At 46.6% G+C, this 15,900-nt stretch overlaps 1 protein-coding gene across 1 annotated transcript; it reads right to left on the reverse strand.

Moving 5' to 3' along the window:
- Positions 1 to 219: 219 nt before the first annotated feature.
- Positions 220 to 1,886, reverse strand: foxd7 (forkhead box D7). The gene has a single exon (XM_076032182.1). The coding sequence runs from the start codon at positions 1,542 to 1,544 to the stop codon at positions 549 to 551; it is 996 nt and encodes a 331-aa protein (XP_075888297.1). The 5' UTR covers positions 1,545 to 1,886; the 3' UTR covers positions 220 to 548.
- Between the last annotated feature and the right edge of the window lie 14,014 nt (positions 1,887 to 15,900).

A 15,900-nucleotide genomic window follows, 5' to 3' on the forward strand; every position in this document is an offset into this window, starting at 1 on the left:
CCCACCACCATTGTGTTTTGTCTAATTGTTTAATTTGCAATCAACAATGTCAACATGAATGGTTTTCCTTTTTTCAGCACGCAGGTCTTTTCAGTGATGATATTAATGATGATATTCATTTTCATAATGGCGATTAATATAATTTAATGTTACAGCGAAAACAAAACGTCTATGCCCCTGAATTCGACCCTTCACGCTGTGGATTAGAGTCAGCGGCACATAAGGAGGAAGAAAAAACCTTGTTCCAGAATGAAAAGTTCTAAAAAATAATCACTTTTATTTCTTTCCAACAGGAAATTCGTCATTATATTTAGATATGTCCACTGAGAAGACGTCTGATGAAAGATGCTCAAGTGATGAGATTTTTTTTTCCCCCCAAACACCTCATATAAAAAAATATATGTATATAAAATAGAAAATTAAAAAACAACAAAAAGCAAAATCAGCGGGTCTCTCCTGTCTGCAAAAAAAAAAAAAAAAAAAAAAAACGTGAGCAGAAAAACAATGTGTCCGTGTTACCTGAGAAAACACCAACTGTCTTCCACTGCTCAGTCGTCACTGACCCTGCTGATGTGACCCGCGGGGACGCGCAGTGTCTGTGCTTTGGGATAATCCGGCTGCAAAGTGAGGTAGCGGGGGGACGCAGCCGCCGCAGCCGCCGCCGCAGCCGCCGCCGCCGCCGCCGGGTGGAAGAGCGCGGGGGACGCGTAGGCAACGCCGTGTGTCAGGGGGGCCGAGTAGACGGCGCCTGGCTGAGCCGGGGAGAAGCACTCCAGGCTGGCGGGCTGCGAGTGGAGGAACCGCTTGGCGGAGAAGAAGCTGGAGAGCGCCGGCAGGATGCTGCTTCCCGCAGGTGGTCGAGCGGCGGCGGCGGCGGCGGCGGCGGGGCTGCAGTGCTGGTGCAGGCAGGGGTAGAGCTCCAGGGCGGGCAGCTGCAGAGCCGAGCCGCAGCCCAGGCCGTAGGCTCCGGCGGCGTGCGGGAGGAAGCAGCCTGCGGGCTCCAGGCGCAGCACCTTGAGCGGCTCCAGGTGGTGGAAATGCTGCCGCTTGAAGCGCTTCCTCCGCCGCAGGAAGCTGCCGTTCTCGAACATGTCCGACGAGTTGGGGTCCAGGGTCCAGTAGTTGCCCTTGCCGGGGTTGCCGGGCTCCCGGGGCATCTTGACGAAGCAGTCGTTGAGCGACAGGTTGTGCCGGATGGAGTTCTGCCAGGCGGGGAACTTGTCGCGGTAGTAGGCGAAGCGCAGGCTGATGAAGTCGCAGATCTCGCTGAGGGTGAGCCGCTTCTTGGGGCTCTGCAGGATGGCCATGGTGATCAGCGCGATGTAGGAGTACGGAGGCTTCACCGACGCCGGACCTTTGTGTTTGACGCCACCGGCCGCGTCCTCTTCTTCTTCTTCTCCCCCGTCTCCATCCTCTTCCTCCTCCTCCTCCTCCTCGGTGCGCACCGACTCGGCCGGAGGGAGCCGCCGCTCCTCTCCGCCGTCCTTCAGCCCCACCACGTCGATGACAGCATTGTCTTCCATCGCTTCCGAGCCTACGGTCATATTAAGACGCAGGGTGGAGGTGAGACCAGCGCCACCTGCCAACAGGTGGTCGAGTGTCGCTCTGTCGAGCGAGGTTTTACGCGCGACTCCTCATCCCCTATTCACAAAAAAGTGACCATCTTGAGTACGCTTCGCCTGCACGAGCACGTCGCGCACTGCATCGACTGCAGCGCTGGTTCAGAAAAAGAAAAGAAAAAGACAACAGGTAGGAATCCTTTGTTTTTAGTTATCAGGAGGGGGGGGGGAAGTGAGTGAACTGGGCGAGAAGCGTCAAAAGCCCGCGTCCTCCGAGTTGTCCGGCATCCTGTGGAATCTCCGTCGCTCTCGTGCGGCTCGGGGGTGGCTGTGATGTCACGTCGGAACACGAGGGAGATGATCCTGACCAATGAAAACGATCGCGAGGCCACCAAGAAGGGCCCGCGCTCTCAGGCGCTCTCATCGCCGGCGCATCAGCGCCGTCAGGGGATGTTGCGAATTTTCGCTAGTGGGGTTTTATATTCATTATAGTCCTTATTAAAGCTAAGTTGTTTTTGTTTTGTTTTGTTTTGTTTTTTTTGTTAAATTTTCTTTCGAACAAATAAAAAAAGAAAAAAAAAGTGAAAACTCTTATGGCCGTTTTAGAAATAGTCCAGATGAATTTTAAATAATTGTTGATTTATCTGGAATATAACAAGAAGAGTTTTTTTTTCATTCATCTCAAACGTCTTTTTCTTTTCAAACGTTTCTTTAATTTTACTCAAGAGGACAACAGCGAGCCGTTTACTGGATTTCAAAGTGCAAATAAATCAGAAATCCATGCAGTCTGAAATTGAAAACGCAAGAGAGAGAGAATCCTCTCGCTTCTCTTCACAAGGTACGAGCCCATACATAATCCCTCTCACTCACACTTCACGCGCAATTCCACCTTTTGCGACCCGCAACAGTTGGTTGATATTGTGCTACCGTGAAAAAAAAAAATCCTCATTTTGCTCCTTCCTCGACTTTCCATGGGCCTCCGTCAGTGGGGAATACATTCCCCAGCTTGCAGACATGGACACGATGACGCATGAGTAAGTGTGTATGTAAAATAACATTTTACGCAGTGTTTTACAAAAACTATAAACCCTATTTTTCTTTTTTCTTTTTCTTCCTTGGAAGCTTAACGTTGTCCAGCCCTGTCGCAGGGCCTGGGATTACCTCCATTAATGTCACGCAACTGGAAGCAACTGCATGTAATATTAGGATGAAAGTAGCAGATTTTCACCGATTCAGACATAAAAGGGTGGGGGGGGGGGGGGGGGGGTTAGAGAGCTTCTGATATTGTCTCGGGCCCCTCTGGGTGTTTGTGTTTAATGATGGCGCCCTTTGTTGGGGATTCCCACATTTCCTGCCTCTAATGGTATTGATACCTCGGGGCTGGGGGGGGGGGACTGGGCCAGGACTGGGCTCGGACTGGGTGGGCTGCTGCACGGTACCAGTAAAGCTGCAGATGATTTCCGCCAAATTCATCGCGCATGTCTTCAGATTGGAAACAGGGCCGAGCGCGCTGTGCGGTTGAGCGGCTCAGTCAGATCCCAGTCAGAGCTGAAGGCTCAACACACTCCTCTGGTCCGACCGTCACACGTCCCCCACCCTCCCACTCCCACCCCACCCCCTCACTCTTGCTGTCAAGGGCAAGATCTTTCACACACTTTTGTTTTTCCTGATAATGAAATTATAAGAATGAGTGTGTGAATGAATGTGAATGTGATTGTATGTGTATGTGTATATATATATATGTATGCATATAGTTAGGTAGCTGGTCTTGTGCATATGTATATAGGCTCATGTATGTATTTATGTATGTATTAATTAGGGTATGTAAATGGAGGTATATATCCTTTATTTATATTTGGAGAAAGGGGTGAGAGCTAACAAGCTAACTAGCTTCTTCTCACTCCTTTTCGGATAGGTCACTTGTTTTCTTCTCTGTTTCAATAACTTCCTTAAATTTTCTTTCTACATTATTTTGTGTTCAGGAATTGCTCAACAGCAGTTAGGAAGCCTTGTCAAATTTGCATATTTGGGAAAAACAAAAAACAAAGTTGCGAACCAAATTTATTCCACAAAAATAAAAATGCTAACCCACTTTCTATCATGTCTAGTTATTAAATTATTGAAATTATTGTTTGTCCTGCTAAATACATACATACATACATACATACATACATACATACATACATACATACATACATACATATATATTTTAAACCCCCTTAAAAAGGGGGAACTCACTTTTGGGTCGAGACCCACCCGTTGAGAAATGCAGTTTTAGAGAAGGTAGATTAATAGATGCGCCCTTAAAAAAAAAAAGGATCCACTCTTGATGAGCGTTCACTGTTTTTTTCCTTTTCTTTCTTTGTGTGGAGAAATCTGGAAACGTTCAGTTCAACAAGACCTTTTTTTTTTTTTTTTTTGTCAAACCCCGAAGACACATAAGGACGTTTTAACAATAACAAATCTGCGACCTAATAAAAAGGCTCATTGTGGAACATCCTATTTGTTTAGCCAGGCGGCTGAGTAAGCGGCGGAGGAGGAGCTGGAGGAATAACATCATTTGGCAAGGAAGTGAACAGACCTGCAGGGACTCACCGGATCTTTCAGGAATAAATTAAGCCCCCCCCCCCCCTCCCACCCCCACCAGGAGCAGAGTGCTGGAGGGGTGAGGGGGTGGGAATGAAGCTGTCAGGAGCCTCTCTAGTTGGAGTCTATTATATCTGTAACCAAGTCCAAAGCATGGCTGTTGTGTTGACCCAACAACCGGTAGGTCCAACTCTCGAGAGTTGAGAGTCCACCGTTTTTAAGAAAAATCCTCTATTCCAGCGTACCACAATAATTCCAAAAATACAGAAACTCTCCCTCTCTCCGCTACCTGCGATCAACTCCCCAACTCATTATATGCTTTGTGCTTACAGTGACATCTAGTGGACATTTAAAATAACAACATGCGCACGTTCAAACATAAATGTGGCTCCTATATTATCTATGGTCAGAGAATAACCAAATCCCCAAACAAACAGAAACAAAACAGAATAAAAAGCAGTTTGAATGGTTCAGAGCAATTTTTTTTCAACCACTGTGCCTGCAGCACACTGGTGCACCGTGAGATAAAAAAAATTATCCAATTTCACTTCACTTGTCTGAAAAACAATAATAATAAAATCAACTTTCCATTGTGGAGTGCGTGTGCTTTAAAAGGAATTTGAGGCTGTTTTCCTGCCAGGATATCCGCTTTGTAAGCATCTAAACATGTTTCCAAGGTTTTAGACTGAGTGACTATAAATAATAGTTGTCATTATGAAGCAAAAAAGTGTCATTTTATCATATTTTCGGTTGGTGGTTTGGTCCATGGGGTTTGTCAATAATAAAACTGGGCTTAAAAAAAAGTTTGAGAAACCCTGGTTTAGAGGGCTACGGCACAGAAAGTGTGAAGATTGTGATACTATTTCTCGAGAAGCAGTAAAAGCCTCAGAGCCTCCCCCCTACTCCCCCCCCCCCACATCATACTTTCTGTTTCTCATTTTATTTCATTCCCTTAAAATCTTGGCAACGCTGAGGACGGTAATGCAGTTTACAAGGGTAAATGAGGTGAGGCCTCCAGGCGGAACAAAGACCCACACCAGGAGAAGGTGGGAGGTACAAGAGTGAAGTTCATGAGCCACACTGGTCATTAACACAATATTTACGTGCGTCCATTACTGGCTCTTTATGTTAGAGAGCTGAGATTTTGCTGTCTGGGCCCCCTTGCACCAAAGTAGGATTCCGTCATCCAAGATGAGTCACTAAGCCGTGTTCAACCAATACACAACACGTGTGTCCAGGCTTCATCGGTTGGAAGCCCAGACTCCCAGGTCATAGTCACGCGCACCAAGCATTCAGCCAAAGGGATCTTCCCTTGGCCAAGCAGCCAGGGCGCATGATCAATTGGAGGCATAGTGACAGGACCGTCCACTGTCACAACAACAACCTCATGTTACTCTTTGATGTGTCTTCATGTTTCTATGGGATGTGTATTTTTATGTAGGATGCATGGCAAAGTAGAAGTCATGTTAGAAATGATCCAATGATTGCAACATGACCTCAACTCATTTCTCTATCATGATTGAAATGAAATGATTCCAAAGCTTGAAATAATGACAGTGGCTGGAGGTGAATGTGATAACAACGTGCAGTGAAAGCAGTGGAAGAAGCACTGCTTTCCACTGGTGGTGACTGTTGACTGAGACAAGGATGAAATAGATCCTGGAACTCAGCCTGGTCTGGAGCAGCTCACTCCACACAATAAATCTCCATGGTAACTTCTAGCAGAACGTATCTCACTTCCACCTATCCCACTGTTGTGCAACCAGATCACACATCAATTGATATAGGATAACCAAGATATCCCGGCTTAATCCCTCATCCTAGTTTCCTGCAACAGAGCCCAGTCAAGTGAAAATCATGACAACAATAACAAGAGTGATAGAAGTTGTAGAGTGAAGAGGGTGAACTGACCCCAGAGTCTCCAGTTTACAGTCTGGACTCTGCAGAAAACCACTCAGCACCTTCACTGATGAATCCTGCAGCTGGTTGTAACCCAGGTCCAGGTGTCTGAGGTGGGAGGGGTTGGACTTCAGAGCTGAGAGCAGCCAATCACAGCTGAGCTCTGACAACCTGCAGCTCTCCAACCTGATTACAGAATCAATATTTGATTTCTTCCATGGTGTAAATGTCATATTAAGAGTCATTTCTCCCTGTTGATGATCCAGATGTGCAGCTGTTGGGATCACTGAGTCATTCACTAAAACGAGTCACTGTGCCAGTGTGTTGTCAACACAATAAAAACAGCAGTGTGTCAGTCAGTGTGCAGCCAATCAGCAGTGAAGATGGAAAATAATCAGTGAGTCCTTTGTGTGCTCGTGGCTGTTTTCAGTCATCAGAGTCTCGTTACAAGTCAAACACATTCAAAGGACAAGTTGAAGAAATACTGCTGCACTATTAATCTGCCTCTAATATTTCTTCACAGGATCTTCTGCTCCCCCCTGAACTGCCACCTTATCGTGGTGGGGGAGTTTGAGTGCCCAAATGATCCCAGGAGCTATGTTGCCCGGGCCTTTATGACCCTGGTAGGGTCTCCCAAGGCAAACAGGTCCTGGGTGACGGGACAGACTAAGAGCAGTTCACAAACTTCTATGGATAAAATCAATAAAAGGACCGTGACGTCGCCCGGTATGGCGCAACCGGGACCCCACCCTGGAGCAAAGCCCGGGGTTGGTGCTCGTATGCCAGCGCCTGGTGGCCGGGCCTTTGCCCATGGGGCCCGGCCGGGCCCAGCCCGAACAAGTGACGTGGGTCCCACCTCCTGTGGGCTCCCCACCCGCAGAGGAAGCCGAAGGGGTCGGGTGCAGTGTGGTTTGCGCGGCAGTCGAGGCGGAGGGCCTCGACAGCCCGGGCCTTGGAAGCAGCCTCTGGCTGTAGGGACATGGAATGTCACCTCGCTGGGGGGAAGGAGCTCGAGCTGGTGCAGGAGATTGAGAGGTACCGGCTAGTTATAGTCGGGCTCACCTCCACGCACAGCATGGGCTCTGGAACCCAGCTCCCCTTTTCTGGCGTTGCCCGCGGTGAGCGGCGGCGGGCTGGTGTGGGCGTGCTTATTGCCCCACAGCTTAGCCGTCACGTGTTGGAGTTTACCCCGGTGAACGAGAGGGTCGGACCATGTTCTCCGCCTCTATTGTTAATGCAGCTGCTCGTAGTTGTGGTCGTAAGGTCTCCGGTGCCTGTTGTGACGGTAACCTCCAAACTCGGTGGTGGACACCGGAAGTAAGGGATGCCGTCAAGCTGAAGAAGGAGTCCTATCGAGCCATGTTGGCTCGTGGGACCCCGGGAGCAGCTGACAGGTACCGGCAGGCAAAGTGTGCTGCAGCTCGGGCGGTAGCGGAAGCAAAAACTCGGGCTTAGGAGGAGTTCGGGGAGGCCATGGAGGAGGACTTTCGGTCGGCCTCGAAGAAGTTCTGGCAAACCGTCCGGCGCCTCAGTGTCAGGTGTTGGTGGACTCAAATGCACGACAACCTCTGATGCAGTTTAAGAGGTTTCTTGAAGAGTAGAGGTCAGGCAGTCCAGGGTCGAGAACCAGTGCAGGCAGTGAGAGAGGCAGGCGAGATCGGCGTCAGGGACAGCCGGAGGTCGATGACAGCGACAGGATCCAGAAGGGACAGACGAGGAACGTAGTCAGAGCCGAACAGGGTCGTTACTGGGGAATCGGTCCGAGGACAAGGCAGAGGCAGCTGGTTTTCAGCCGAGTGTGAATGGCAGGGATAAGAATCAGCACCTCCAAGTCCGAGGCCATGGTTCTTGACCGGAAAAAGGTGGTTTGTCCTCTCCGGGTCAGTGGGGAGATCCTGCCTCAGGTGGAGGAGTTCAAGTATCTCGGGGTCTTGTTCACGAGTGAGGGGAGGATGGAGCGTGAGATCGACAGGCGGATCGGTGCGGCGTCTGCAGTGATGCGGTCGCTGTACCGGTCCGTCGTGGTGAAGAAGGAGCCAAGCTGAAAGACGAGGCTCTCGATTTACCGGTCGATCTACGTTCCCACCCTCATCTATGGTCACGAGCTTTGGGTAGTGACCGGAAGAACAAGATCGTGAATACAAGCGGCCAAAATGAGTTTCCTCCGCAGGGTGGCTGGGCGCACCCTGAGGGATAGGGTGAGAAGCTCAGCGACCCGGGAGGAGTTTAAACAGAGGGGGGGCAGTATGGTCACCCTGAAGGAAGCCAGTCAAAGGTGCAGGCCAGGGGGGCCTCAGGTCACTGGTGGTCTTCCTGGCCTTGTTTAGCATCTTCTGTCTGTAGATGCTCTCCAAGCTTGGCAAAGTGCAGCCCAACACTTTGCTGCATAGTCTGATGATTTGACCGACTCTCTTCATTTGAGCCTGTGTGGCGTTGCCAAACCAGCAGATGGCAGCAAAGGTGACCATGCTTTCATGGTCACCTTTGCTGAAACAGCACCAAGCCACAGTTGCAACCCTGAAGACTGAAGCAGGGAGGCAATGGGAGCATTTTGACAGTCTCGGTGTGAGCCAGGCAGGGATGGAACCCACAACCTCCCAGTCTCAGCTGCTTAGGGACTGGACTGGAAGCTGGAAGTTGTTGTTTGCGTTCCTGGAAGAGTGTTCTTCACACAAGGCTGCTGGACTGACAGCAGGCCGGCACATCGTCCAGCAGCTGCTGTTTCCTGCTCAGCACTATTGCTGTTGTTCCACTTGCCAATAAAATATCTCCACTTCTGCTGAACCCACTGACGTCACGCAAACTCTGTGCTGAAGCTCAAGATCCACATCATCCAATTGATGTTTCTGGATGCTTTCTTCACAGCAACAAACAACGTAAAACCTGCTCCCAGTTCTTTTTTGTTAGCCACAATTTTGGACGTGTTTCACAGTCATGTGACCCAAAGGAAAGAGAAACACTGTTTGCTGTCTGCTTTGTTTGTTTTGGTGCTTGGCAGAGGCCTCCAATGAGATGAAAATACAACTACAGAAAATAAGTGTCATTCTTCTAGGAGACAGGTGAACCAAACTATGGTCTGTGGCCCCTTCCAGGCCGTTGCAGCCACAACGAGTGCAGTTGACCACAACTCCAAGAAGAAGATCACTGTCTTGCCTCCCAAGATTTGCACATTTGCCTGCAAGTTAACAACAATGAGAGGGAGCAGCAGTGTAGTCGTACTGCAGTAGTACTGTAGTACTGCAGGTTGGTCTCCAGAACACTTGTCAAGGGTCTGGGTCTGGTCTGGGACTCAGAGGCATTTTTACTGCTTCTACACTTGGCAGCGGGACGACTTGACTGGTGAGAGGGGCATGATGGGAAATGACACTATTGACCAGATCAGGACTAAAATATTGATCCGTCCAATATGTGCATTCTCAAATCAATACTCCAGTCATCTGAGGCCTTCTATTGTTTCTCTGGGGTACAGCCAGATAGAAATGCTCCAACTCTGAATGACTGCTGCCTGCCTGCCTGCCACATCACACCAGTCTGTTGCACAAACTGTCCACTGCCTGGCCACATACCAGTTGACCCAAACCAGATGACCAGGTTTTTACTATATATATTTGTACTTTATACTATCGTATGTGTTTTTTTCTGAATTTCAGACATATTGAGATTTTGCTTGGAATAGCGTTGTCTCGTGCTAAGCTACCACTGGACGTTTTGTTTTGGTTTGATTAGAGTATTTTATCAAAATTTTTTCAGATGTTCAGAGAAGAGCTTAAATCAGTTCTCCAGGAGCTGCATCCCATCAGCCCACAGATGGCTCAGTTCATAAGACCAGCAACCTTGACATTCAAAACTCTTCCTCTGACGCAGTGAGCTACCTGGCTGCTCTTCAAACCTTCTGATGGTCCACTGGTCCTTTGGAAGTCTTTGTTTGCATCCTTCCACTCTGTCTCAACCATGACAGGACGCTCATTGACCTCAGTTTCAGGCTCATTCAAGGACTTTGAGAATTTTTTTTGTCCCAGAAAAAGAAAAGTTAAACTTCAAATTTCTCCAATGTGGGATTAATAAATGCTTTTTATTCTTCTTCTCCTTTGGATTTTGCTTGGAATAGCTCCGTCTCGTGCTAAGCTGTGGTAAAATGTTGGTCATGCAAACTGAGCAAATTACAGTATTTTTTTGGACATGAGGAGGAAAAAAAATGGACATTCTATGTTCTGTATATTTTCTATGTCTCTATTGTATCAGTCAGTGGAAAGAGTCTCTGTGGTCTGGTGAAAGACGACAGGAAGTGACGGAGCAGGAAGTTTACAGTGTCTGTTGAAATCCATTTATTTTCTCATCTATATTTTGCTTTCTACCACTCCGTCTCATGCTGAACTGTGATTGGACGGTCGACATTTTATGATTTTTTTTTTTTAGGTTCATTTTGAGTGAGGAGGCCTGCTGGAGACTGAAGGGAGTAAAAACAACACAATGAATAAGTTTGTCAAAAACTTTATTAAGAAAATAGTTCAACCAACCAGGAACAACCAATGAGCTCAGGAGCAAAATTGAAAGTGGTGGCACACAACCAGAACCTTTGATCCAAAGTGAAAAGGAGGCTTCATGCTGAGATCCATCTGCTCCGGCCTCCATCTCCAAGTCCTGCTTCTTCCACTGAGGATTCAGCTCCACCAGGGGCTTCTGGGACATCTCTCCCAGTAACCACAGCAGCTTGTAGGGAGAAGCAGTCCGCCAGCCACCAGGCTCCACGGGGGTCAAAGGTCGTGACACACCCACTCACTGTACAAGACTGTATTAGAGTGTCCACTTGGAGCACGACTGGTGGTCCTCTTCACTCTCCTCCTCATCCTCCCACCAGCTGTAAAGAGAAGAGACAGCAGGAGTCAGGACTCACGGTCCTTGAACGCATCATCACAGAGACGTTGACTGTTGATGGAGATGATGGAGTGACTGGTGAGAAGAAGCAGACTCTCAGTCACATGTCAAGTGTGGAACATATGAAGGTCATGTGACCATGGAGTGTTGGACTGATAGTGAGGCCTGATGAAGATGAACTGATCAATAATAGAGTGGTGAACTGAGAGAAGAAGCAGTTTGGCAACAGATGGATGAATGAGGAGCAGCTGGACGTCACCATCCTCCTCTCACACTGTGACTGGGAACACTGGACCTCTGCTGTGGGATCAACTGGCTTTGGTGCTGGAACCATCATCCACTGGTTCCAAACCAGTACTGACCTCACACTCTCCAGTTGATAGTCTCTGCTGTGGACAAGATCCATCATTGGCTTCACTGATTCCTTCAGGTTGTTCCTTCTGAGGTCCAGCTCTCTGAGGTGGGAGGGGTTGGACTTCACAGCTGAGAGCAGCGAATCACAGCTGAGCTCTGACAAACTTCAGCTCCTCAACCTGAATAGAGAATAAATGATGGAGAGTTTATAATGATGGAGAGTTTTTCCAGGGTGCCATCACTCTGAAAATCAATGGATGTCATTTTGAAATGAATCAACCTTCAGTTCAATGTTTATTCAACATGTGTGATGAACTGCGTTTGGTGCTGAAACCATCATCCACTGGTTCCAAACCAGTACTGACCTCAGAGTCTCCAGTTCACAGTCTGGACTCTGCAGAAAACCACTCAGCTCCTTCACTCCTGAATCCTGCAGCTGGTTCCTACTCAGGTCCAGGAGTCTGAGGTGGGAGGGGTTGGACTTCAGAGCTGAGAGCAGCCAATCACAGCTGAGCTCTGACAACCTGCACTCCTTCAACCTGAATAGAGAATAAATGATGGAGAGTTCATAATGATGGAGAGTTTTTCCAGGGTGTCATCACTCTGAAAATCAAAGTGAAATGTCGACTTCAGAATCTGACACTACAGAAAATGTCACCTTGAAATTAAATCCTCAGTCCAAAACTAATGTGTGTTGAAATGACGTTTGGTCACATGACCACTGATGACCTTTTACTTTCGAAACTGAATGAAGTTTTCATATTTCTGGATGTCACTTTGATATGAATCAACCTTCAGTTCAATGTTTATTCAACATGTGTGATGAATTGTGTTTGGTGCTGAAACCATCATCCACTGGTTCCAAACCAGTACTGACCTCAGAGTCTCCAGTTTACAGTCTGGACTCTGCAGAAAACCACTCAGCTCCTTCACTGATGAATCCTGCAGCTGGTTCCTACTCAGGTCCAGGAGTCTGAGGTGGGAGGGGTTGGACTTTAGAGCTGAGAGCAGCCAATCACAGCTGAGCTCTGACAACCTGCAGCTCCTCAACCTGAATAGAGAATAAATGATGGTGTGAGTGGAGTTTTAATCAGTATCTGACATGAAAAATATTAATGTCTATAACACTGTAATGTTCATTAAACCAATCAGGAGCACAACAATAATACTGAAATAATGAATCACCACAATAAAATGTTTTATATCAACCTGTTTAGTCATGTGACCACTGATCAGCTGTTCAAAATGTTGGAATTCATTGATTAATTTTGCCTCAAAGGTTCAGTGTGTAAAATCAGTGCACATTTATTGCTGGAAGCTTCATATACAACCGTCAATATAGTTTGAAGTGTTTGATTTGTATAAAATAAAAGTCCTCTGGTTTTCCTGCCGTTAGAACGGTTCTTTATAGAAACAGACAGAAGGTCAAAGGTCGTGGCCATCTTGCACCGCCATGTTTGTAGGCGGCTGGTTGGGAAGATCAGTTTGAGAGACAGTTTCATATTGATGGTTGGAGGCTGGAATCCTCTAATAAAGCAAATGCTGAGAACAAATGGTTATTAAGTGACTGAAATGCAGTGGAATCTTTTCTGCATCTTGCTCATCAATACTGAACTGACTGAGATGATAGAACCTGCATTGACACTTGAACTTCTGCTGAGTCCAGCTGGATCTATCTACAGTATCTAAGTGCTGTGAACCTCTGCAGTACAGGTGGCTAATGCTAGCGCTAGCTAAAAATCATACTAACACTGGACTGTCTGTTGTGACTATGACTGATTGTGACGCTAATAGATGGTTGTAATATTTGTATTGATGGAACTTTATCATTATACAGAGAACTAGACACCTTTGCTGTCAACCACATCCTTTATGATGCTGGAAGGCCACCGTAGTTCACTGGCAAGAAGGGGAGAAGTAAGCGCTGCAATCTGAAATCTGACCACCAGATGGCAGGATTTCACACACTCTACCTTTAAACCCAGTTTCACTCATTCTACACAAACCAGTGACTGCAAATTGAATTTCCAACAGCAGTGAAGTGAAAATCATGACAACAATAACAAGAGTGATTGAAGTTGTAGAGTGAAGAGGGTGAACTGACCCCAGAGTCTCCAGTTTACAGTCTGGACTCTGCAGAAAACCACTCAGCTCCTTCACTCCTGAATCCTGAAGCTGGTTCCTACTCAGGTCCAGGAGTCTGAGGTGGGAGGGGTTGGACTTCAGAGCTGAGAGCAGCCAATCACAGCTGAGCTCTGACAAACTGCAGCCCCACAACCTGAATAGAGAATAAATGATGGAGAGTTTACAATGATGGAGAGTTTTTCCAGGGTGTCGTCACTCTGAAAATCAAAGTGAAATGTTGACTTCAGAATCTGACACTACAGAAAATGTTACCATGAAATTAAATCCTCAGTTCAAAACTAATGTGTGTTGAAATGATGTTTGGTCACATGACCACTGATGACCTGTTTTCTTTACTTAAATGTGAACAGAATGAAGTTTTCATATTTCTTTCCAACAAAACCGGTTCTCACTGGCACACCCATAAGCTAAGCACACGCACACACACACGCACACACACACACACACACACACACACACACACACACACACACACACGCACACGCACACACACGCACACACACACACACACACACACACACACACACACACACACACACACACACAACAAACAACTTCCTATCGTACTTACTTTCATTTTAATTGTTTGCAATAAACGAGACAGAAATATACACGGCACAAGAAAAAGTGCATTTAAAATAAGAAAAACCTTTAACCTACAAGTAATCTACTGAGTAAATAATTAAACACTCTAGATACCAGAGCACAAACAACATTGCTCCTTGACATGTTCTGCTTTGGCAGTTGGGTCACTTTATCTACAGTGAACAATTAGGAACATCTCACCCCGATCAAGGTTTAGTTCTAAGGAAGAAAAAAAAAAGTCATCTTTTTGCTTTTTGGTGGCTCAGTTTTGGTTTGACATGGTCGTGAACTTCAGAGGCCTGTGCTGTTTGGGACTTCGACCCAGCGACTTTCTCTTATGGGGTTTGCATGTCCAGTCTTCAGGCTTCCTCCCACAGTCCAAAGTAATAGACATTCGCCTTCTTGGCAACCCTGAATTGGTCACTGGTGTGAGTGCACCTCGGTGATTGTTTGTCTCTATGGGGCCCTGCAATAAACAACTCCACTGTGATGGAACCCCGCCTCTGTCCTAAAGAACGCCGGGTTAGTGTCCTACATCCCTGCATCGCAGACTACAGGATCAGGATGGATGAGTGTATCGCTTCCAATCTGTCCACTAGAGGGCGTGCTAAGAGCAATGATGGGAGCGGATAGAACAGGGGATGGGTGTCAAACTCAAAAACACAGTGGGGCCAAAATGTCAGCCGTGGACAAACTCACGGGGCAACATTGATGTTTATTGAGAAAATCTTCTCCAGTGAACCTTTTCATATGGCCCCAAACCTGAACATGGAATCAAAATCGAATTTCAAATGAAAAAAAAAAAACTCATGAAAATAAATATTGTATGTCTCTTTATTATTTGCAGCCTTGTGATTTAAATTTCAATATTATTATAATTCAATAATAATGAATTAAAAAATAAAATAGTAATAAACCAATTAAGTAAGAGACACAAACCTGTGTCCGCTGGCAAAAACTTTGTGGAACAAAGCAATAACTTTTTTTTTAATGGTACTGACAGTTCAGTACAAGTTGTGTCATGGAACTTGAAAACAGTTTTTCTTTTTTCAGTTTTTACATGACACATGTCAGACTCTTCAGTGAAAACTGAAAAGAAAACAAAAAAAAAACAGTCTGACATCTAATATATTACCATGACAGTTTGGCAGTTGCAACTGTATCAATTGTGAAGAACAAATTGTTATTCACTATCACTAAAATGCAGCGGAAACTTTGGTTCATATTGGATACTGCTGGTTACTGCTGGTTACTGACGGTTACTGCCGTTTAATGCTGGGTACTGTCGGTTACTACTTGTTACTGTGGGTTACTGCTGGTTACTGCTGGTTGCTGCTTGTTACTGCTGTTACTGTTGGTCACTGCTGGTTACTGTTGGTTACTGCTGGCTACTGTTGGTTACTGCTGGTTGCTGCTTGTTACTGCTGTTACTGTTGGTTACTGCTGGTTACGGCCGGTTGCTGCTGTTACTGTTGGTTACTGCTGGTTACAGCTGGTTACTGTCGGTTACTGCTGATTAATGCTGGTTCCTGTTGGTTACTATTGGTTGCTGCTAGTTACTGCTGGTTACTGTAGGTTACTGTTGCTACTTCTGGCAAGATTTCACTTTGGCTTCATTCATGCCAGCATGTCAACTTGGATTTTCCTCAAATTCAATGAGTGGCTCGGATATATCAGAGAGAACTGTACAGATAGGACAGCAATATTCATCTGAAAGAGGACGTTCAAGACAGGTTCTGTAGAGGGAGGCAGAGGGAGAACAGTACTTTAGGTAACCTGTGGAGGGCAGCAATGCGCTTTTATTACGATCGAGACCGTTGGACATCTCCAAAGAAGAGCAGGGTGGCAAAGCTGCAACATTTGGTGGGCAAAAGCACGAGAGTTAATTCTGTTGCCT

The sequence above is a fragment of the Nelusetta ayraudi genome, unplaced genomic scaffold, assembly GCF_046127955.1.
Source record: "Nelusetta ayraudi isolate G7.1 ecotype Tasmania unplaced genomic scaffold, CSIRO-AGI_Nayr_v1 ptg000034l, whole genome shotgun sequence".
In the NCBI taxonomy this organism is placed as follows: domain Eukaryota; kingdom Metazoa; phylum Chordata; class Actinopteri; order Tetraodontiformes; family Monacanthidae; genus Nelusetta; species Nelusetta ayraudi.

Excerpts from the sequence above, each read along its gene's own strand:
- foxd7 (XM_076032182.1), bottom strand. The coding sequence starts at position 1,544 with ATGACCGTAGGCTCGGAAGCGATGGAAGACAATGCTGTCATCGACGTG.